Source organism: Triticum aestivum, chromosome 4A, assembly GCF_018294505.1.
Source record: "Triticum aestivum cultivar Chinese Spring chromosome 4A, IWGSC CS RefSeq v2.1, whole genome shotgun sequence".
Taxonomy (NCBI): domain Eukaryota; kingdom Viridiplantae; phylum Streptophyta; class Magnoliopsida; order Poales; family Poaceae; genus Triticum; species Triticum aestivum.
In genome coordinates, this window is record NC_057803.1 from 64,939,374 (window position 1) to 64,964,110 (window position 24,737).

General features: G+C 48.7%; 1 protein-coding gene across 1 annotated transcript; it reads left to right on the forward strand.

The window, feature by feature from the left end:
- The first annotated feature begins 21,869 nt into the window (after positions 1-21,869).
- LOC123081757 (LOB domain-containing protein 30) lies at positions 21,870-24,082 on the forward strand. Its single transcript, XM_044504290.1, has 2 exons — positions 21,870-22,397; positions 23,220-24,082. The coding sequence occupies exons 1-2, from the start codon at positions 22,023-22,025 to the stop codon at positions 23,643-23,645; spliced, it is 801 nt and encodes a 266-aa protein (XP_044360225.1). The 5' UTR covers positions 21,870-22,022; the 3' UTR covers positions 23,646-24,082.
- Positions 24,083-24,737: the final 655 nt, after the last annotated feature.

Consider the following 24,737-nt stretch of genomic DNA (forward strand, 5'->3'; position numbering starts at 1 on the left):
GGATGGCAATTCGCTTGATATTCATGAGGGATCTTTCTACCATTCTAACATGCATAGAAAACAAGGAAGCATAACAATCACAAATAAACACATATTGTGAAATAGTATGGCTCCTTCATGGATGTTCTTCCAGGTCGGCTCCAACTCTGATGACCATCTAGAAACTCCATCTTGTTTGGCACGTCGGGACGCCAAGACACCAACCTAATCTCTATTATCCAACTACTACAACTAGTAATGAAGGGGCGCGGGCAGTGCCCGACGTTTCTGGAAATTACATATCACATCTGAACTCCGATCACGCCGAATTCTCTGATCTGACCAATCTCATCGATCATCGCGAATCCGATTCGGATTTACGTTTCACTGTTAACCCCGATGGCGGATAACCGACCGGTAGGGGTAGATCGTGTCACGACCTCATCGATCCCAATCAACAGAAAACATAGCCACATCGATCCCCATGTGCAGTTGATCTCATCAACCGTGCACACAGCCATTCTTATCAATGACAACAGATCTCATCTATTGCCTCCACATATCTAATATACATACGATATGAATCCAAATCCTATAGCAGAGGCTCTGATTGTTGGAAATATGCCCTAGAGGCAATAATAAAAGCATTATTATTATATTTCCTTGTTCATGATAATTGTCTTTATTCATGCTATAATTGTGTTATCCGGAAATCGTAATACATGTGTGAATAACAGACACCAACATGTCCCTAGTGAGCCTCTAGTTGACTAGCTCGTTGATCAACAGATAGTCATGGTTTCCTGACTATGGACACTGGATGTCATTGATAACGAGATCACATCATTGGGAGAATGATGTGATGGACAAGACCCAATCTTAAACATAGCACAAGATCGTATAGTTCGTTTGCTAGAGTTTTCCAATGTCAAAGTATCTTTTCCTTAGACCATGAGATCGTGTAACTCCCGGATACCGTAGGAGTGCTTTGGGTATGCCAAACGTCACAACGTAACTGGGTGACTATAAAGGTAGACTACGGGTATCTCCGAAAGTGTCTGTTGGGTGACATGGATCAAGACTGGGATTTGTCACTCCGTATGACGGAGAGGTATCACTGGGCCCACTCGGTAATGCATCATCATAATGAGCTCAGAGTGACCAAGTGTCTGGTCACGGGATCATGCATTACGGTACAAGTAAAGTGACTTGCCGGTAACGAGATTGAACGAGGTATTGGGATACCGACGATCGAATCTCGGGCAAGTAACATATCGATAGACAAAGGGAATAGCGTACGGGATTGATTAAATCCTCGACATCGTGGTTCATCCGATGAGATCATCGTGGAGCATGTGGGAGCCAACATGGGTATCCAGATCCCGCTGTTGGTTATTGACCGGAGAGTCGTCTCGGTCATGTCTGCTTGTCTCCCGAACCCGTAGGGTCTACAGACTTAAGGTTCGGTGACGCTAGGGTTATGAAGATATGTATATGCAGAAACCCGAATGTTGTTCGGAGTCCTGGATGAGATCCCGGACGTCACGAGGAGTTCCGGAATGGTCCGGAGGTAAAGAATTATATATAGGAAGTGCTATTTCGGGCATCGGGACAAGTTTCGGGGTTATCGGTATTGTACCGGGACCACCGAAGGGTCCCGGGGGTCCACCGGGTGGGGCCACCTGTCCCGGGGGGCCACATGGGCTGTAGGGGGTGCGCCTTGGCCTAGATGGGCCAAGGGCACCAGCCCCTATAGGCCCATGCGCCTATGGTTTCCACCATGGAAGAGTCCATGTGGTGGAAGGCACCCCTAGGTGCCTTGGGGGGGAGGGAAACCTCCCCTTGGCCGCCCCCCGCCCCTAGTAGATGCCATCTACTAGGGCCGGCGCCCCCCCTGGCACCCCTATATATAGTGGGGGGGGGAGAGGAGGGATTTCATACCAGCCCCTGGCGCCTCCATCTCCCCCCGTTACGTCTCTCCCTCATAGTCTCGGCGAAGCCCTGCTGCTGTGACGCTCTGCATCCACCACCACGCCGTCGTGCTGCTGGATCTTCATCAACCTCTCCTCCCCCCTTGCTGGATCAAGAAGGAGGAGACGTCTCCCGTCCCGTACGTGTGCTGAACGCGGAGGTGCCGTCCGTTCAACACTGGTCATCGGTGATTTGGATCACGTCGAGTACGACTACATCATCACCGTTCTTTTGAACGCTTCCGTGCGCGATCTACAAAGGTATGTAGATGCATCTAATCACTCGTTGCTAGATGAACTCCTAGATGATCTTGGTGAAACGAGTAGGAAATTTTTGTTTTCTGCAACGTTCCCCAACAGTGGCATCATGAGCCAGGTCTATGCGTAGTTCTTCTTGCGCGAGTAGAACACAATTTGTTGTGGGCGTCGATTTGTCAACTTTCTTGCCGTTACTAGTCCTTTCTTGCTTCAGCGGTATTGTGGGATGAAGCGGCCCGGACCAACCTTACACGTACGCTTACGTGAGACCGGTTCCACCGACTAACATGCACTAGTTGCATAAGGTGGCTGGCGGGTGTCTGTCTCTCCTACTTTAGTTGGAGCGGAATCGATGAACAGGGTCCTTATGAAGGGTAAATAGAAGTTGACAAATCACGTTGTGGCTTTAACGTAGGTAAGAAAACGTTCTTGCTAGAACCCTAATTCAGCCACGTAAAACTTGCAACAACAATTAGAGGACGTCTAACTTGTTTTTGCAGCAAGTGGTTTGTGATATGATATGGCCAAAGTTGTGATGAATGATGAATGATCTATATGTGATGTATGAGATGTTCATGCTATTGTAATAGGATTCACGACTTGCATGTCGATGAGTATGACAACCGGCAGGAGCCATAGGAGTTGTCTTTATTCTTTTATATGACCTGCGTGTCATCAAGAAACGCCATGTAAATTACTTTACTTTATTGCTAAACGCGTTAGCCATAGTAGTAGAAGTAATAGTTGGCGAGCAACTTCATGGAGACACGATGATGGAGATCATGATGATGGAGATCATGGTGTCAAGCCGGTGACAAGATGATCATGGAGCCCCAAGATGGAGATCAAAGGAGCTATGTGATATTGGCCATATCATGTCACGTTTATTATTTGATTGCATGTGATGTTTATCATGTTTTGCATCTTGTTTACTTAGAACGACGGTAGTAAATAAGATGATCCCTCATACTAATTCAAGAAGTGTTCCCCCTAACTGTGCACCGTTGCGACAGTTCGCTGTTTCAAAACACCACGTGATGATCGGGTGTTTTATTCAGACGTTCACATACAACGGGTGTAAGACAGATTTACACATGCAAACACTTAGGTTGACTTGACGAGCCTAGCATGTACAGACATGGCCTCGGAACACAGAAGACCGAAAGGTCGAGCATGAGTCGTATAGAAGATACGATCAACATGAAGATGTTCACCGATGTTGACTAGTCCGTCTCACGTGATGATCGGACACGGTCTAGTTTAACTCGGATCATGTAATACTTAGATGACTAGAGGGATGTCTAATCTAAGTGGGAGTTCATTAATAATTTGATTAGTTGAACTTAATTATCATGAACTTAGTCTAAATATTTTACAATATGTCTTGTAGATCAAATGGCCAACGTAGTCCTCAACTTCAACGCGTTCCTAGAGAAAACCAAGCTGAAAGACGATGGCAGCAACTATACGGACTGGGTCCGGAACCTGAGGATCATCCTCATAGCTGCCAAGAAAGATTATGTCCTACAAGCACCGCTTGGTGACGCACCCGTTCTCCCTGCAGAACAAGATGTTATGAACGCTTGGCAGGCACGTTCCGATGACTACTCCCTCGTTCAGTGCGGCATGCTTTACAGCCTAGAGCCGGGGCTCCAAAAGCGTTTTGAGAGACATGGAGCATATGAGATGTTCGAAGAGCTGAAAATGGTTTTCCAAGCTCATGCCCGGGTCGAGAGATATGAAGTCTCCGACAAATTCTTCAGCTGTAAGATGGAGGAAAACAGTTCTGTCAGTGAGCACATACTCACTATGTCTGGGTTGCATAACCGCTTGACTCAGCTGGGAGTTAATCTCCCGGATGATGCGGTCATTGACAGAATCCTCCAGTCGCTTCCACCAAGCTACAAGAGCTTTGTGATGAACTTCAATATGCAGGGGATGGAAAAGACCATTCCTGAAGTATTTGCTATGCTGAAATCAGCAGAGGTAGAAGTCAGGAAGGAACATCAAGTGTTGATGGTCAATAAAACCACTAAGTTCAAGAAAGGCAAGGGTAAAAAGAACTTCAAGAAGGACGGCAAGGAGGTTGCCGCGCCCGGCAAGCAAGCTGCCGGGAAGAAGCCAAAGAATGGACCCAAGCCCGAGACTGAGTGCTTTTATTGCAAGGGAAGCGGTCACTGGAAGCGGAACTGCCCTAAGTACTTAGCGGATAAGAAGGCCGGCAAAACAAAAGGTATATGTGATATACATGTAATTGATGTGTACCTTACTAGTGCCCGTAGTAGCTCCTGGGTATTTGATACCGGTGCAGTTGCTCACATTTGTAACTCAAAGCAGGGGCTGCGGAATAAGCGGAAACTGGCAAAGGACGAGGTGACGATGCGCGTCGGGAATGGTTCCAAGGTCAATGTGATCGCCGTCGGCACGCTACCTCTGCATCTCCCTTCGGGATTAGTTTTAAACCTTAATAATTGTTATTTAGTGCCAGCTTTGAGCATGAACATTGTATCGGGATCTCGTTTAATTCGAGATGGCTACTCTTTTAAATCTGAGAATAATGGTTGTTCCATTTTTATGAGAGATATGTTTTATGGTCATGCTCCTATGGTGAATGGTTTATTCTTTATGAATCTCGAACGTGATGCTACACATGTTCATAATGTGAGTACCAAAAGAAGTAAGGTTGATAATGATAGTCCCACATACTTGTGGCACTGCCGCCTTGGTCACATAGGTGTCAAACGCATGAAGAAGCTCCATGCTGATGGACTTTTAGAGTCTCTTGATTATGAATCATTTGACACGTGCGAACCATGCCTTATGGGTAAAATGACCAAGACTCCGTTCTCAGGAACAATGGAGCGAGCAACCGACTTATTGGAAATCATACATACTGATGTGTGCGGTCCGATGAGTGTTGAGGCTCGCGGTGGCTATCGTTATGTTCTCACCCTCACTGATGATTTAAGTAGGTATGGGTATATCTACTTAATGAAACACAAGTCTGAAACCTTTGAAAAGTTCAAGGAATTTCAGAGTGAGGTTGAAAATCAACGTGACAGGAAAATCAAGTTTCTACGATCAGATCGTGGAGGAGAATACTTGAGTCACGAGTTTGGCACACACTTAAGAAAATGTGGAATAGTTTCACAACTCACGCCGCCTGGAACACCTCAGCGTAATGGTGTGTCCGAACGTCGTAATCGCACTCTATTAGATATGGTGCGATCTATGATGTCTCTTACCGATTTACCGCTATCCTTTTGGGGCTATGCTTTAGAGACTGCCGCATTCACTTTAAATAGGGCTCCGTCGAAATCCGTTGAGACGACACCGTATGAATTATGGTTTGGGAAGAAACCTAAGCTGTCGTTTCTAAAAGTTTGGGGATGCGATGCTTATGTCAAGAAACTTCAACCTGAAAAGCTCGAACCCAAGTCGGAAAAATGCGTCTTCATAGGATACCCAAAAGAAACTATTGGGTACACCTTCTACCTCAGATCCGAAGGCAAGATCTTTGTTGCCAAGAATGGGTCCTTTCTGGAGAAAGAGTTTCTCTCGAAAGAAGTAAGTGGGAGGAAAGTAGAGCTTGATGAAGTATTACCTCTTGAACCGGAAAATGGCGCAACTCAAGAAAATGTTCCTGAGGTGCCTGCACCGACTAGAGAGGAAGTTAATGATCAAGATACTTCTGATCAAGCCCCTACTGAAATTCGAAGGTCCACAAGGACACGTTCCGCACCAGAGTGGTACGGCAACCCTGTCTTGGAAATCATGCTGTTAGACAACGGTGAACCTTCGAACTATGAAGAAGCGATGGCGGGCCCGGATTCCGACAAATGGCTAGAAGCCATGAAATCCGAGATAGGATCCATGTATGAAAACAAAGTATGGACTTTGACTGACTTGCCCATTGAGCGGCGAGCCATAGAAAATAAATGGATCTTTAAGAAGAAGACAGACGCGGATGGTAATGTGACCATCTATAAAGCTCGGCTTGTCGCTAAGGGTTATCGACAAGTTCAAGGGGTTGACTACGATGAGACTTTCTCACCGGTAGCGAAGCTGAAGTCCGTCCGAATCATGTTAGCAATTGCCGCATTCTATGATTACGAAATATGGCAAATGGACGTCAAAACGGCATTCCTTAATGGTTTCCTTAAGGAAGAATTGTATATGATGCAGCCGGAAGGTTTTGTCGATCCTAAGAATGCTGACAAAGTGTGCAAGCTCCAACGCTCGATTTATGGGCTGGTGCAAGCATCTCGGAGTTGGAACATTCGCTTTGATGAGATGATCAAAGCGTTTGGGTTTACACAGACTTATGGAGAAGCCTGCGTTTACAAGAAAGTGAGTGGGAGCTCTGTAGCATTTCTCATATTATATGTAGATGACATACTGTTGATGGGAAATGATATAGAACTCTTGGACAGCATCAAGGCCTACTTGAATAAAAGTTTTTCAATGAAGGACCTTGGAGAAGCTGCTTATATATTAGGCATCAAAATCTATAGAGATAGATCGAGACGCCTCATAGGTCTTTCACAAAGCACATACCTTGATAAGATATTGAAGAAGTTCAATATGGATCAATCCAAGAAGGGGTTCTTGCCTGTGTTACAAGGTATGAAATTGAGCTCAGCTCAATGTCCGACCACGGCAGAAGATATAGAAGAGATGAGCGTCATCCCCTATGCCTCAGCCATAGGTTCTATTATGTATGCCATGCTGTGTACCAGACCTGATGTTAACCTTGCCGTCAGTTTGGTAGGAAGGTACCAAAGTAATCCCGGCAAGGAACACTGGACAGCGGTCAAGAATATCCTGAAGTACCTGAAAAGGACTAAGGAAATGTTTCTCGTTTATGGAGGTGACGAAGAGCTCGTCGTAAAGGGTTACGTCGACGCTAGCTTCGACACAGATCTGGATGACTCTAAGTCACAAACCGGATACGTGTATATTTTGAATGGTGGGGCAGTAAGCTGGTGCAGTTGCAAGCAAAGCGTCGTGGCGGGATCTACATGTGAAGCGGAGTACATGGCAGCCTCGGAGGCAGCACATGAAGCAATATGGGTGAAGGAGTTCATCACCGACCTAGGAGTCATACCCAATGCGTCGGGGCCGATCAAGCTCTTCTGTGACAACACTGGAGCTATTGCACTTGCCAAGGAGCCCAGGTTTCACAAGAAGACAAGGCACATCAAGCGTCGCTTCAACTCCATTCGTGAAAATGTTCAAGATGGAGACATAGAGATTTGTAAAGTACATACGGACCTGAATGTAGCAGATCCGTTGACTAAACCTCTCCCTAGAGCAAAACATGATCAACACCAGAATTCCATGGGTGTTCGATTCATCACAATGTAACTAGATTATTGACTCTAGTGCAAGTGGGAGACTGTTGGAAATATGCCCTAGAGGCAATAATAAAAGCATTATTATTATATTTCCTTGTTCATGATAATTGTCTTTATTCATGCTATAATTGTGTTATCCGGAAATCGTAATACATGTGTGAATAACAGACACCAACATGTCCCTAGTGAGCCTCTAGTTGACTAGCTCGTTGATCAACAGATAGTCATGGTTTCCTGACTATGGACACTGGATGTCATTGATAACGAGATCACATCATTGGGAGAATGATGTGATGGACAAGACCCAATCCTAAACATAGCACAAGATCGTATAGTTCGTTTGCTAGAGTTTTCCAATGTCAAAGTATCTTTTCCTTAGACCATGAGATCGTGTAACTCCCGGATACCGTAGGAGTGCTTTGGGTATGCCAAACGTCACAACGTAACTGGGTGACTATAAAGGTAGACTACGGGTATCTCCGAAAGTGTCTGTTGGGTGACATGGATCAAGACTGGGATTTGTCACTCCGTATGACGGAGAGGTATCACTGGGCCCACTCGGTAATGCATCATCATAATGAGCTCAGAGTGACCAAGTGTCTGGTCACGGGATCATGCATTACGGTACGAGTAAAGTGACTTGCCGGTAACGAGATTGAACGAGGTATTGGGATACCGACGATCGAATCTCGGGCAAGTAACATATCGATAGACAAAGGGAATAGCGTACGGGATTGATTAAATCCTCGACATCGTGGTTCATCCGATGAGATCATCGTGGAGCATGTGGGAGCCAACATGGGTATCCAGATCCCGCTGTTGGTTATTGACCGGAGAGTCGTCTCGGTCATGTCTGCTTGTCTCCCGAACCCGTAGGGTCTACACACTTAAGGTTCGGTGACGCTAGGGTTATGAAGATATGTATATGCAGAAACCCGAATGTTGTTCGGAGTCCCGGATGAGATCCCGGACGTCACGAGGAGTTCCGAATGGTCCGGAGGTAAAGAATTATATATAGGAAGTGCTATTTCGGGCATCGGGACAAGTTTCGGGGTTATCGGTATTGTACCGGGACCACCGGAAGGGTCCCGGGGGTCCACCGGGTGGGGCCACCTGTCTCGGGGGGGCACATGGGCTGTAGGGGGTGCGCCTTGTCCTAGATGGGCCAAGGGCACCAGCCCCTATAGGCCCATGCGCCTAGGGTTTCCACCATGGAAGAGTCCATGTGGTGGAAGGCACCCCTAGGTGCCTTGGGGGGGAGGGAAACCTCCCCTTGGCCGCCGCCCCCCTAGTAGATGCCATCTACTAGGGCCGGCGCCCCCCCTGGCACCCCTATATATAGTGGGGGGGAGAGGAGGGATTTCATACCAGCCCCTGGCGCCTCCATCTCCCCCCGTTACGTCTCTCCCTCATAGTCTCGGCGAAGCCCTGCTGCTGTGACGCTCTGCATCCACCACCACGCCGTCGTGCTGCTGGATCTTCATCAACCTCTCCTCCCCCCTTGCTGGATCAAGAAGGAGGAGACGTCTCCCGTCCCGTACGTGTGTTGAACGCGGAGGTGCCGTCCGTTCGGCGCTGGTCATCGGTGATTTGGATCACGTCGAGTACGACTACATCATCACTGTTCTTTTGAACGCTTCCGTGCGCGATCTACAAAGGTATGTAGATGCATCTAATCACTCGTTGCTAGATGAACTCCTAGATGATCTTGGTGAAACGAGTAGGAAATTTTTTGTTTTCTGCAACGTTCCCCAACACTGATACCACTGTTGGGATCTACGGTAGGGTGCGTTGACTGCAAATTAAATTTCCTACGCGCAGAACAACCAGGAACATGCTACAGGAGATAGATCACACTTCGTTACCACTAGACGCGCAGTGCCATGCAGTGAAAGAAGAGTTGGGGAAGCGCGTCCGCATGGATCATCTCCTCCTCGTCCGATCTCCCTCGTACAACTGGTGGTCGGTTCCCACGTACAGGTTCGCCGGAGCGACGCAAGTGCACCACCTCTAACGGTATCCGGGCGTGAAGGAGGAACGTCGTGTGGTAGACTGCTAGGTCCGATCACACGACCGGTGGCGAGTGGAGGTGTCTATTCGCAACACATGCAAACCCTAGTGACAGCGCCGAAGTGATCAGCCCATGAGTGTGCCGCACCTCCACTATATATATAGGCATCCATCACGGGCTCAACACTTGGGCCTCGCACGGATCCTAAAGCCCATAAGTCTACTCGGCCACAATCCGAATACAGTTCGGATCACATCCGACCAGTGTCCTCGGATCCGACCTCGTAGGTTCCTTCCCTTAAGCGTGTGACCCCTTAGGTTCAAGTCGGCTTGGTCGCAGTTCTGATCACCTCCGAACTGCACGGTTGGTAGCGGCCTCTAGCAAGGCATGCCGAACACCAAGCAGACTATGAAGCTGGTTAGCGAACATGTACATCACACTTCCATTCCTTTTGCCACATGATATATGTTGTCGAGCTCAAGGTGAGTCTGTCATCCTTGTGCTAGCCCGACCTCTTTCTCGTTCTAGTGATGCCGACCACTATCCGGATTATCTCATAATCCTTGTCACATGGCCATGCTTATCCTGGTCGGATCACACGAGGGGCCCAGAGTATATCTCTCCTGATCGGAGGGGCAAATCCCATCTTGCTCGACCACGTCTCGCAGCATGGTTCTGGACAAACCCGAAACCTACCTTTATAACTACCTAGTTACGAAGTAGTGTTTGGTTGGCCCAAAGCAAGTCTGTCACCATCCCGAGTACATGCGTCAGCTCAGGTCTTAGGACATAGAACATATGTTGTACTAGAGACTCACAGATGACATATCGCTGCGTCTCATAGTTGGGTCTGTCCGACTTGGACCTTATCTCGACTCTGATCCGACTACTTCGAATCCGACCAGATCCTTCCAAGTCCATATTATCCGGTTAGCATCCAATGCTCCATGGCTAGTGAGACCAAGCCATCGACCGTGTCATATGCTAGTCTAGTTGGCTGCGCGTCCACATAGCTGTTTCGACTAGGGACCTTTTAGGACAGTCATCATACAATGCATAGTCCCACAAACAAGTCACGTACTTGCTGATACACATCATTTATAATGTCCAAGGACTATCTTTATTCATAAACACATAGGAAATATCATCATACATGATTGCCTCTAGGGCATATCTCCAACATTATGATCGTTGAGTTTTATTGCTATTGCTTTCTTCATGACTTATACATGTTCCTCTGACCATGAGATTATGCAACTCCTGAATACCGGAGGAACACCTTGTGTGCTATAAAACGTCACAACATAGCTGGGTGATTATAAAGATGCTCTACAGATGTCTCTGAAGGTGTTTGTTGGGTTGGCACAGATCGAGATTAGGATTTGTCACTCCATGTATCAGAGAGGTATCTCTGGGCTCTCTCGGTAATGCACATCACTATAAGCCTTGCAAGCAATGTGACTAATGGGTTAGTCACAGGATGATGCGAATCGTCGCTGGCTTGACGACGGGGAAGAACGTATCGCCGTAGTCGACGCCGGCACGCTGATGAAAGCCCTGCACGACCCAACATGCTTTGTAGTGGGCCAGCGCGCCTTCGGCGTCGTTCTTGTGCTTGAAGATCCACTTCCCTGTGATCAGGTTGGTGCCGGGGGCGGGGCACCAACTCCCACGTGCGATTGCGCACGAGCGCATCGTACTCAGCACGCATGGCACCGAGCCAGTGCGGGTCGCGAACAGTAGCGCGAACCGAACGCAACACCGATGATGAGGTAGAAGCGGTGGCCGTGTCGTAGTAGCGCGGGTTGGGGTGGAAGATGAAGGAAATATGCCCTAGAGGCAATAATAAAGTTATTATTTATTTTCTTATATCATGATAAATGTTTATTATTCATGCTAGAATTGTATTAACCAGAAACATAATACATGTGTGAATATATAGACAAACAATATGTCACTAGTATGCCTCTACTTGACTAGCTTGTTGAATCAAAGATGGTTAAGTTTCTTAGCCATAGACATGAGTTATTATTTGATTAACGGGGTCACATCATTAGAGAATGATGTGATTGACTTGACCCATTCCGTTAGCATAGCACTTGATCGTTTAGTTTGTTGCTATTGCTTTCTTCATGACTTATACATGTTCCTATGACTATGAGATTATGCAACTCCCGTTTACCAGAGGAACACTTTGTGTGCTACCAAACGTCACAATGTAACTGGGTGATTATAAAGGTGCTCTACAGGTGTCTCCAAAGGTACTTGTTGGGTTGGCGTATTTCGAGATTAGGATTTGTCACTCCGATTGTCGGAGAGGTATCTCTGGGCCCACTCGGTAATGCACATCACTATAAGCCTTGCAAGCATTGCAACTAATGAGTTAGTAGCGGGATGATGTGTTACGGAACGAGTAAAGAGACTTGCCGGTAACGAGATTGAACTAGATATTGAGATACCGACGATCGAATCTCGGGCAAAGTAACATACCGATGACAAAGGGAACAACATATGTTGTTATGCGGTTTGACCGCCAAAGATCTTCATAGAATATGTAGGAGACAATATGAGAATCCGGGTTCTGCTATTGGTTATTGACCGGAGATGTGTCTCGATCATGTCTACGTAATTCTCGAACCCATAGGGTCCGCACGCTTAACGTTCGATGACGATTTGTATTATGAGTTATGTGATTTGATGACCGAAGTTTGTTCAGAGTCCCAGATAAGATCACGGACATGACGAGGAGCCTCGAAATGGCCGAGAGGTAAAGATTCATATATAGAACGATGCTATTTGGACACCGGAAGTGTTCCGGGTGATACTGGGTCACCGGAAGGGGTTCCGGGCAACCCTGACAAAGATATGGGCTTAATGGGCCAAGTAAGGGAACACACCAGCCCACAAGGGGCTGGTGCACCCCCTATAGGGCCAGCCACGTGGGGAGATAGGGAAAGGAGAGGAGGAAAAGGAAAGTATGAAGTAGGACTCCTACTTCCTTCCTCTCCCCCCTCCTTCCTTTCCCCCTTGTCCAAATATGGTAGGGGGCCGAATTGGACTAGGGGCCCAAGTAGGATTCCTCCTACTTGGGCGTGCCCTAGGCTTCCTCCCTCCCCCTCCCTCCTTTATATACGTGGGGAGGGCATCCCTAGAACACACATCAATTGTTCCTAGTCGTGTGCGGTGCCCCCCTCCACAGTTAACACCTCGGTCATATCGTCGTAGTGCTTAGGCGAAGCCCTGCGCCGGTAACTTCACCATCACTGTCTCCATGCCGTCATGCTGATGGTACTCTCCCTCATCCTCAACTGGATCAAGAGCTCGAGGGACGTCATCATGCTGAACGTGTGCAGAACACGGAGGTGTCATACGTTCGGTACTTGGATCCGTTGGATCGTGAAGACGTTCGACTACATCAACCGCATTACTAAACGCTTCCGCTTTCAGTCTACGAGGGTACGTGGACTCACTCTCCCCGCTCATTGCTATGCATCTCCTAGATAGATCTTGTGTGATCGCAGGTAATTTTTTTTTTGAAATACTGTGTTCCCCAACAATTGATACCTTGGTTCTCAAACTGAGGGAAATACTTATCTCTACTTTGCTGCATCACCCTTTCCTCTTCAAGGAAAAAACCAACGCAAGCTCAAGAAGTAGCAGGCGTCAGCCATATCGGCTTCCAACGAGCGTTGTGGCCTGCAAAGAAACTAAAGTAAAGATGAATTAAGAGAGTAGAGTAATGGCGTTGTGCATCTCGAGTGAGAAACACTTACGTGATTACTGCGGGCCGGGATTGAGGCTTCCGACATGCAGGTGAAGGAATGTTGGCCTTACCACGCACGATCTGGGCGGGGCCGATACAGACGAGCATGGTGGAGTGTTGTGGCGCCTTGTCTACGAGCACATTTTGGCACATCTCCTGCCCGGTGTCCTCGGGTAGGTCTTGCTCGACCGCGCTGGAGGCTGATATGCCCATGCCAGGGCACACTATCGCATCTCATAGTTGCTCGGTCCAGCATCCTCTGCCTCGCTGCTCAATGTGTTGCCACCTTCATGGTGTCATCGTCATCGAGGTTGTCATCGACGTGTCATCGAGGTCGACTGGGATGACGGAACCTCGGCCATGCTTGGTGGTATTGGTGATGTCCTTGACATGGAGCCAGGCCAACCCCTTGGGTTGAGGATCCTTCGGTTGAGGGATTAGAGAGTTAAGGTCGGCCGTCCATGCCCTCCAATGATGCAATTACGAGCAAGTTATCAAAAAACATGAAGACATGACTAATTATCGAAGAATAAAGGACATGTGCCTACCCTTTGCTTTGGCACAATGGAGGAGAATGTTTCATCACATACTCGTTGGGGAAGTTAGCGGCCTTGCCCTTGAACATCAAGAAGAGCATCTCCCTCAAGGGTTTACCCTCGTAGTAACGACCTCGAATGGCCCGAGTAGCATCGTGCACGCCATTGTACTCATATATCGGATGTACCTAATCCTTGAGTGGTTGGATATCATTGCTAAGAGCCACAAGTATGATGTCCACCAGTGTTGGCCCCTCCTTAGACAGCTTGGTGACCTTCTCGGTCAGCCTAGTGACCACAACGGACTCTAGCAGTGCGCTGCTCCTCGACTTCCATGAGTGCTTGGTCCAGGAAATAGGCGTGAAGTGGCCGGGTGACGATGTCGGCCCAAGGAGGATCTTTGAGTCCAACATCTGGGATGCAGAGCTGCTCCTGCTGATACGTCTCCAAGGTATCTACTTTTTGAAAACTTTTGCTCTTATTTTGAACTCTAATTTACATGATTTGAATGAAACTAACCCGGACTAACGTTGTTTTCAGCAGAACTATCTTGGTGTTTTTTTGTGTAGAACTAAAAGTTCTCGGAATTGGACGAAACTTTACAGAGATTTTTTCTAGATAAATAAAAAATGCTGGTGCAAAAAACTGTCGGAGGGGGCGACCAATAGGCCACAAGCCTGGGGGCGCCTACCCCCAGGGTGCACCCTGTGAGCTTGTGGGCCCCACAAGCCTCCATCTAACCTAATTCCAAGCCTATATATTCCGTCTTCCCAAGGAAAAAATAAGAGAGAAATTTTTGTCGTGTTTTACGATACAGAGCCGCCACCACCACCTCTTGTTCTTTGTCAGGAGGCCTGATCTGGAGTCCGTTCAGGGCTCTGGAAAGGGGAATTCATCGTCGTTGTCATCACCAACCCTTCTCCATCAACAATCTCATGATGCTCAACACCAAGAGTGAGTAATTCCATTGTAGGCATACTAGAGGTAGATGGAGATGGATGAGATTTCTTATGTAATTGAGTCAATTTGTTAGGCTTGATCCGTAGCATCCACTATGTTCTGAGATTGATGTTGTTATGACTTTACTATGCTTAATGCTTGTCACTGGGCCCGAGTGCCATGATTTTAGATCTGAACACTTACGCTTTTCATGATTATATATTTGAGATGTTGATCTTACCTGCAAGTTATATGCATCTATTATTGTTCGAAACTGTAGACCCAAGTCCGTGAATCACTCACGGGTACTCTACGAGCCGACCCGACTTTAGTCACCGCATTGTATCATGTATAATAGTATAGTATATATATACCCGTGATCACCTCCTGAAGTGATCACGGCCCGATAGTATAGCAAGGCAGACAGACAAGTATGTAGGGCCACTGATGGAATATTAGTATCATATACTAAGCATTTAGGATTGTAGGTAAAGGAATCAACAGTAGTAGCAAGGACAGGTTATGAAGCAATATAGGATCAACCGATGAACCAGTAATAGTAGCTCTACTCTAATGCAAGCAGTAGAAGGAAAGAGTAGGCGATATCAGAATGATAAAGGGGGTTTGCTTGCTTGGAAGCTCTGCGGAGAAGGATGGGTCGTCAACACCGTAGTCATACTGGGTAGCAGAGGCGTTAGTCTCGGTGTCTAACAGAGAGAAGAGGGGGAAGAAACAATAAATACAATGCAAACAGATGCATCACGATGCATGACATGGCAATATGCAGCGCTAGGGGTGACCTAACACAGTACTATGCGATACAGGTGAAGGAGGAAAACATCCGGGAAGGTTTTCCTGATGTTAGGGAGTTTTCAGACAAATTAAACAGAGGGGACGGACCCATGTTCCCTATGCTAGGGGGCATGTGACCGATGAACGGAGGGCATATTTAGAATCGTCATATTTTCCTGAGCAACTTTCATATATAAATTATTTTCATCCGAGTTACAGATTATTTTACATTAATTTTCAAAGTTTTAATCATTTTTTGAAATTATTTTAATTCTAAAATAAATGATTAAAAATGCTACGTGCACCTAGGTCCCCATTTGGGTCCAGGGAGTCCGAGTTGACTAGTCAAACTTTGACTAGTCAACAGGGGTGGGCCCTCCTGTCATAGACCCATTAGCTAAGTAATCAGTTAATTAGGTAATTAACTAAGTTTTTTATTTATTATTATTATTATTATTATTATTCATTTTTATTTTTATTTTTTGTAAATACAGAGGCATGGCTCCCTGAGGTCAGTGGCACAGGGCCATGGGCTGGGCGTTCTCGTGCACGAGCGTCGCAGAGGCCGCGGGCGCGGCCGCAGCAGCAAGCACCGGCGAGGGAGCGCCGAGGAAGCAACAGGGCTCGGCCAGGCAGGCGTGGACTAGAGCGGCGCGGCGTGGGCGAGACATTGCCGGCGAGCGGCGGCAGCGGCGCGGTAGCAGGGGGATGAGCAGTAGCAGTCGTAGCTCGCAGACGAGGCTGCGCATGAGAAGAGTAGGAGCAGCGGGGCGAGCACACTGGTGTGGCTGGGCGCTAGCCAGAGGCCAGACCAGGCAGTGGGCGACTCGGGCGTGGCGCGCGGGTGCATGTGTGCGCGAGGCAGAGGGCGAGGACAACGCGGGGTGAGGGGGCGCGTAGGGTGCGGGCTGGGCCAGGTGGGCTGGCCTGGCTAGGGGGGAAGTTGGGCCAAGGCCTAGGGGGTGGGGGAGGCCTTTCCCTTTTTTATTTTGTTTTTCATTTTTTATTTATTTTCTTTTTATTTGTTTTCTATTTTATTTTAATTTTTTAATTATATAATTAGCATGTAAATTACTGTTACTAAAAAATACCACTGGCACAATAATTTTGGTAACCAAATAAAATAATTTAATATTTAATAAATTAAAGCGGCATTTAATTAATTGTTTTAGTTCCTATTTTAATTATTTTAGGACACTTAAACACTTTATAGAAATGTGGTTTCTTCACCAATATTATCTAGGGATTATTTGCCACATTTAGAACATTTCAGTTTTGACATTTGAAAACTTTAATTGTTTGGCTTTATTTTAAATTTGAATTTGAACTGGATTTGAATCAAAGTGAGATTAGCAACAGTAATAGTGGTGACATGGCATCATTAGCACATGATTACTATAGCTTGATTATCGGGGTGTTACAACTCATCTGGCCCTTGATGCAGAAAAGGCGCTAGAAGAGGTCGAAGTGGGGGCGGTCCCAAGAAAGCACTCGTAGAACATGATGAAGTTCACAATGTGGAGAATGATAATGGGGTTGAGGTGGTGAAGCTAGATGCCAGGAAAGAAGAGGAGCCCCCACGCGAAAGGGTTCAGGGGGAAACCGAGGCCTCGCCCAAAGAAGTCAAGGTGGAGGACGTGTGCGCCATCCAGCGGCATCGCAAATCCCTATGTCGAAAGGGGAATGCGATACTGGAGGTCGGATGGGAACGCCCCCTCCGCCTTCAGCTTTTGGACGTCCCGCTCCGCAACTACGGAGCAGGCCCACCGGCTGGTGACCTTGGTGGTGGCGGTGGCGGTGGAGCCTTCTGCCTTCCGCCTCTTCTACGCTTTCCTAGTCGCCTGAATGCTGCCGACCCTGGTCGACGACCACAAATGACTCGTCTGCCTTCTCACCGAGGAAGGAATGGCGGGCCCAAAGATGATGAACGTCGCTATGGCGGCGGAGCGAGGATGCAAGGAAGCACAAGTGCAGGGAAGCAGGGCCGCGAGGAAGAGGGTGAAGGTGAAATGACGCCCAGTCGCCCCACCGCTCTTTTGACCCTCCACGAGCATGCCGGGAATCGTGGGGCCCCTACGTGCCACGTATCCCATGACCCGTGGGCGGTTCCCACTCACATCCTGCAGGCGCGGGAATCAAGGCCAAGTTACCTCATCAAGACGTATGTTAGCCTGTTCTCCATCCCCTTGTTGACGCAACAATTCAAATAAAAACAAATCATGCCCCCCACCTGTCAAGCCAAAGTTAGGGTGGGGGGCCTTACGGCTGCGACCGCGTTGAATAGGCGGCATGTCCAAGAAGCAGTCATCGGACCTCCTTCAAGCCTTCAAGACAACAACAACGTAGCTGGGCTCCAAGAAGATCACGCGATGAAGGAGCCCACCCGAGGTCTCGCCATCCTCAATGCGACCACCGCCGAGCTCGAGGGCTACTGACGGGGTACTGTACCGGGGGTGGCTAACGCCAAGGAGCCCGGCCCACAACGTGATGCTAGCCCTCAGAAGCTAGGCGGCCTTCTTGGCACCCAATACTAGAGGATGGCAACGCCCCTAGATCGCATCCAGCATGTAAACCCTAGGCCTCTCCTGTCTATATAAAGGGAGGTCTAGGGTTCCTCTCCATCATCTATCCTTAGATAGGAGAACTCTTGGTAGCAACATCATACATCATTGTAACCCCTCGCACGAGGTATCCCTCCATTATGAATAACCAAAACCAGCAGGACGTAGGGTATTACTCTCCAAGGCCCGAACCTGGAGAAACCCCTCGTATGACCTCTGATCCATGACTTTTAGCTGCGCTTGGACCCCTACCAAGGGATCTGATGAAAATCTGCTCCGTTACTATCGTCGACCCCGCATGGGCTCCATGGAAGTGGAGGCGCCCCCTTCCCCTCCCACTGAAGCATCAGCCGGGGGTTCCACTCTGATGAGCGGCGAGGAAGCGATCCCTCCTTTGCGCTGAAGCATATACCTCCGGAGCTCCTAGCAGTCTGGTGATCGGGCTGCCGGACATGAGGAAGACAGACGGATCCGCGGACGACCATTTAGATTAGGTAGTAGTTATACCTCCAGAGCCGAACTAGCACCACGTAGTTGATGCAAATGTAATAAAATCCTTCATGTTTATATGAAAATCCGATATTTATATGAAATCCGTCAAGTTTATATGAAATCTGGCCATGTTTGCACGAATTTCGGCCGGTTGGTTCAAGTTGTTGTCAAAATGTATGCGGCTACAGTTAGATGGCGTTCTCCCATATCCGTGTCCGCAGACTGTTCCCCTCTGTCCGTGGACGTATGCGGGAGTAAATTTGCGGGTCGCCGTTGAAGATGCCCTAAAGCGGTTGCCCAAGTACCTGCACTACTAGCCTAAAGTACTCATTGTAGTGCGCACAAGATATGAGGACGGTGCGTCGACCCGTTAGTTGGGCAGCTGAGGTTGTTGCCAGCCCACCCGAGTTCAAGTCCCTTCTCGGACGCGCGGTGCTCGTGAAATTTCTCCTATAAAAAAATGCCAACAAGAATTAGCCCTTGGGTTGGTCTCTTTTTTTTGTACGCACAAGATATAGTTTGGATAAGTGTACTAATTCCCATTCAGGCCGGCTGGCTGCGGTCATCGATCGCATAGTTGAGGTCGGCGGCACGCAAGGTTACAGAGCAAGCTTCCCGTTTTCCTGGAGGTTGCATCGAGCAGTTTCCCCATGATATACGACTTAAAGATAAGTAACTGCTAACCTTTTTGTGAGCGAAAATTAATGTTGATCGCTCGGACACATTATATTTGCACAAGTCCAGGCAGCTAAGCGCGGCAATAGTCAAAATACGCGAGACTTCTAGAGTAATGTCGGTAGTACAACTTTACCGCAATTCACTCTTCAGTTATACTGTAATGTTCACATGTAAAAACAGCTCAGGACTGTCCGCAAAAATAAAATAAAAAAGAGAGTAAAAACAGCTCAGGCCCATGTACTAATGCATTAGCTTGTGTGGTTATCCAATCATGTAATTTAATCATGGTTGGAGTGTGCTCGATTTTCGCCCGGTTTTCCGTTAATTAATTAATTAATTTTTTCTATTTAATTAATTGATGAGGCAAATTTTTTGCCTTTATTTTTTAAAAATGATCAGAGTGTGCCGTAATTCTTTTTTGAGATAGCTCATCACTCCATATACATGCAACCATATACTACTCTCCCTTCTTAAAAAGATATAGGAGCGTTTATATCACTAAAATAGTGATCTAAATGTTCCTATATTTCTTTATGAAGGGAGTATATTATATATCTTGTGCTAGCTTTCGACACGAGACGTCTGTGAATATCCTAGTGCACGCATATGGAGGTGGATCGACGCGTTTTCTTTCCTTCGTCCACACTCGCATGCATATATGCAGTTTTCTTTAGCAGAATATATGCAGATTAATTGATATCCTTATATATAGCCAGCCATCACGAGTTTCTTCCATCTTTGGCTTGGCACTGGTCAATAGTTTTTGGTCGGTTAAAACCGATGATATAGTTGGCAGTACTTAACGTCTGCTGCTAGAGAGATATAGGTCGGCGTTGCGCGTGACGCTGCGGCGATTCTCGCGATCGTTTCATGCATGCGCTGGGTCTGGGTTGGTTATGGAAACTGCGAGGGAGAGAACCGGGAAACGCCCGCGCAGCGCCGGCCGCGGCGGGCGCGTGACGCGGGGCCGCCACCGGAATGGCGCTTGTCCGTTTTTGGTTAAACATCTTGTAACGGACGATTAATCCATGCCTTCCAAAGAAACAAAACGGATGATGATGATGCATGATGGTAATAAAAGCCCCAAAAGCGCGTGGTATTAATTAGCTAGGATAGGGAGGACGGTTGTTTTTGTACGTACAGTTATGCGTACGTACGTACGTATGCACTTGCATACTTGTGGTGCACTGATCGAGGACACGTACACGGCACATCGATCGTAACTTGAGTAATGTATATCTTAAACTCAAAAAAGGAAAAAAGAAATGATTACTAATATATAGCTGGACTTTTACGTTAATCTAACCGTGCATCGGTTTCAAAGTTCATGCAATCATCACTGACTGGCCATGCTCGATCAGGCTGTAAATAATCCATCCCGGTGCAGAGTAAGTGGGTTATCCAAAAACCGATTGATCCGTCGCTGTTCTTCGTAAAGGGAAAGAAGAAAAACTAATCCAAATCCAAATGCATATGCGCTGCTTTCCCGATCGAGCCGAGCCTCGGTCGAACGATCAGATCACTGGTCACGCTACATATAGGCAGACGTAGCCAGATGTAGACATGGGTAATGCTGAATGCATGCACAGTGCGCGGTGCGTCGTGCCGCCTCCGATATCGATCGTGCATGAAGTGAAAAGTCTTTGACCGCAACGTCAAGCCGGGCGCGGCTACGATCGAGCCGATGGATGGCAAGTGAAGTGCAGTCAGTAGCCATAGCTGACTAGCCCGATGGATCACCTACCCATAAACAAAAGGGGCAGCGCGCAATACGTAGCGTATGGAGGGGAAGAATGTCATGTTAGGCTCACGTGGGGAGACTATGCACTGATGCATCCATCTCGAACTAGCGCCCACTGTAGCGGTGGTGGAATGTGCTTGAGAGAGACCCCTCAGGAGAGGAGCCGATCGTGCAGTGGATGTTCGAGACAATTAATTCGGGAGAGACTTTTTCCATCTGTACGAACCAACATGGGAGTGTATGCGAGTGAGTGCATGTGTGTGTGTTTGTGTGACGGATAGATGCACCGTTGGGTGCAAATTGGGCGAGGGGGGGACTGTGGTGCGGTTCCCTCTTTGGCTCGATCGCCCCTCCCTCGCATACATATGCAGCATGTTTGCTTCACGCAATCCTCTAGCCCTTAAGAGAGCGAAAGAGCAGAAAGAGAAGTGTGTAGAGAGGGAAAGAGTGGTACCAGCTGCTGCTCGATCGCTAGGCTTCCATGCCGTGGCTTTAAAGTCTCATCAATACCCCAAAAACAAAAACTACACATACACATACGCATATATGTTAGTCCAGCAGTGGGACGAGTAGGGAAAGTGTGCGTATATATATATGAGATATGCATGCATGAGAGAGAAACCGAAAAAAAAAGAAATCGGGGTGGAACTGTAACCCCCCATGACCTTCCACCAATAGGACAAACACCAAAAGGAGGCAGGGATTTCCATATATTACGCGTTTGCCCCTCCCCCTCCGCGTCTACTATATTGGCAGCCTGCCTCCCTCCCCATTCGACCCTCCTCTCCTCTCGCCCTCCCCCCCTCTCTCCAGACTTACCAACACCGGCGAGCGAGGGCACTTGTTTTATCCTATAACTAGCAAGTGCCTAGAGGGAGCAGCAGATATAAGGGGAGAGGGCCGATTAAAAGCTCTCTTCTTGCGGCCGATCGATCTAGCACGGCAATGAGCTCGGGCGGCGGCAGCAGCACGCTTGGCGGCTGCGGCGGGCCGAGCGGGAGCGGCAGCGGCAGCGGAGGGGGAGGAGGGGGAGGGGGCCTTGGCGGCGGCGGCGGCGGGCCGTGCGGCGCGTGCAAGTTCCTCCGGCGCAAGTGCGTGAGCGAGTGCATCTTCGCGCCCTACTTCGACTCGGAGCAAGGCGCGGCGCACTTCGCGGCGGTGCACAAGGTGTTCGGCGCCAGCAACGTCTCCAAGCTGCTCCTCCAGATCCCCGCGCACAAGCGCCTCGACGCCGTCGTCACCATCTGCTACGAGGCGCAGGCCCGCCTCCGCGACCCCGTCTACGGCTGCGTCGCCCACATCTTCGCGCTCCAGCAGCAGGTATACATCCATCCATCCATCCATCATATACCCATCGATCGATCGAGTTAAATCTCCGTGTTGATCGATCATCGATCCTGCATGCCTCTTTGGATCACGGGAGGGAAAACCCCAGTAGGCGCCATGCACAGCACAGCACAGCACAGCTAGCGCCGCCTCGAGTCGCCAGCTTGCTGGCTGCATGCCATGCGTATGGATCTGGGTCTTTTCCGGGGAGGGTAGTACTCCGGCGGCGCGAGCATGCCGCGTTTCTTCTTTCTGGAGAAGAAAGGTAAGTCTACTTTGGGAGGAAATTAACACGGCGAAGCCAAGCAACGGCAGTGCGAAAAGGGGCACGCCAAGCGCTAAACCGGGAGACTGCTTCCCCAGCTGGACTTCGCGATGAATGATATGCGCGCGCGCACGACGTCTCATCCGTCGCGTCCGCGGCGCCGTCCGATCCCGCCCACCCGCAGATCGTACGCACGCCCGTCACGCCACGTCCACGCCCACGCGCGCATATATGTTAGTACCCCGTCCGTCTCGGTCTCTGGGGTTTGAACAGGCCAAGGAGCTAGTAGTAGTCCTTGGTTCTCGATCTGAACCCCATGAAAAGAAAGCCCTAGCACCGATCTCTAGTTCTGGAAGTTCTAACCGCGCGCCCCCTTCTCTTTTGTTTCTAGTGCAAATCTTTTGATCTTCCTTGCAAATCATTTCGTTGCATGCATGCATGTATGCATGTGGTTCTACTTCTATCTGTTCATGTGTATGAGTATCGTTGTGTGACTGGTTTGAAGCTTGTACTAATGCATGAATGTATGTGTGTGTCATGTCATTCCCTAGGTGGTGAATCTCCAGGCCGAGCTGACCTACCTGCAGACCCACCTGGCCACCCTGGAGCTGCCGTCACCGCCGCTGCCGGCCGCGCCGCAAATGCCGATGGCGATGCCGGCCCAGTTCTCCATCTCGGACCTGCCGTCCACGACCAACATTCCCACCACCATCGACCTGTCCGCGCTCTTCGAACCGCCGGCGCAACCGCAGTGGGCGCTCCAGCAGCATCACCAGCACCAGCTCCGCCAGCAGCCGTCATACGGCGCCATGGCGCACAGGGGCGGCTCCAGCAGCATGGCGGAGGGATCGGCGGGCAGCGGCAGCGGCAGCGGCAGCGGCGACCTGCAGACGCTGGCGCGGGAGCTCCTGGACCGCCACGGCCGGTCCGGCGTGAAGCCCGAGCTGCAGCCACCGCCGCCGCCGCATCCAAGATGATCTCAATCCTCCCTCCAATCCAAGCCGCGCGCGTGGTCCATGGCCGGAGAGCGATCAAGGCGCAACCGTGCAAAGAGATCGAGGTGACATGGCGGCAGAAGCAGAAGAGTTGGCGCGCGGCAACAAGGAGAGGGATTATTGGGATCGGTGAGGGAGGGATGATGGAGAGCAGCGTGGTTCAATCGAGTAGGTAGAAGAGAAGCAGCATGCAGCATTGGCCGGTTTTCGCGTATCCACCTTGTTGTTAACCAGGGGTGCAAGGGCGCCCCACTTGCCCCATATTCTACATTTGATTTGGCTTTTCCTCCAACAGAGGACGATCGATCGGGTCCGTAGTCAGTAGAGGGTGGTAGTTTGACATGGGTAGCAGTGTTACTTTGGGCCACCGGCCGGACGTTCCATTAATTGCAAGATTTTTAAGAAGCTTCTATTCCTGGCTACCATACACATCCCTCTCGCTGTTGATCACGCTGGCCGGCGATGCTTAATTCTGGCTACTCCAGCAGCTGTTTCCACGCATTTATGGCCTTCGCTAAATTGGTTTTGCAGCTTCCGATCGGCTCGACTGTGATGCCTTCATTTTATTTTATTTTACTTGTTCTTGCATTTGTTTATTTGTTCTTGTTGCGGCGGCCAGCGGCGGTGCTGTGACGCAACAGTGCTCTGAAGTCACCTCCGGCGTGGAGTTATGAACAGCTCATCAGCTCTCTGGATAGGGGACATGTGGCTACATGATCGGGCCCGCGCTTGAGTAGATGAGAGGGAAAAGGAATATGGTTTTGGTCAGTCTGTTTGTCAGGGATGGATCGATCCAGCCTGCTTTGACTATGACCATTGTTATGTGTTGTCCGCCGCTGTTGCTTCTAGGCATACGTATGCCATGCCCCCCGTATCGTGGTGTCGGTTGGGAAGTGAAATTTGAGCAAATCAATTTGAACATGGATCATGATTCTTAACTTGTACTAGCGCGCTGATAATCTAGATAATTTTTATACTACTCCCTCCATTCCTAAATATAAGTCTTTTTTAGAGGTTTTAATGCGGACTACATACAGATGTATATACACGTATTTTAGAGTGTAGATTCATTCA

Coding starts and splice junctions, on each gene's coding strand:
- LOC123081757 (XM_044504290.1), top strand. CDS start 22,023: ATGAGCTCGGGCGGCGGCAGCAGCACGCTTGGCGGCTGCGGCGGGCCG. Junction 22,398..23,219: donor TCTTCGCGCTCCAGCAGCAG/GTATACATCCAT, acceptor GTCATTCCCTAG/GTGGTGAATCTCCAGGCCGA.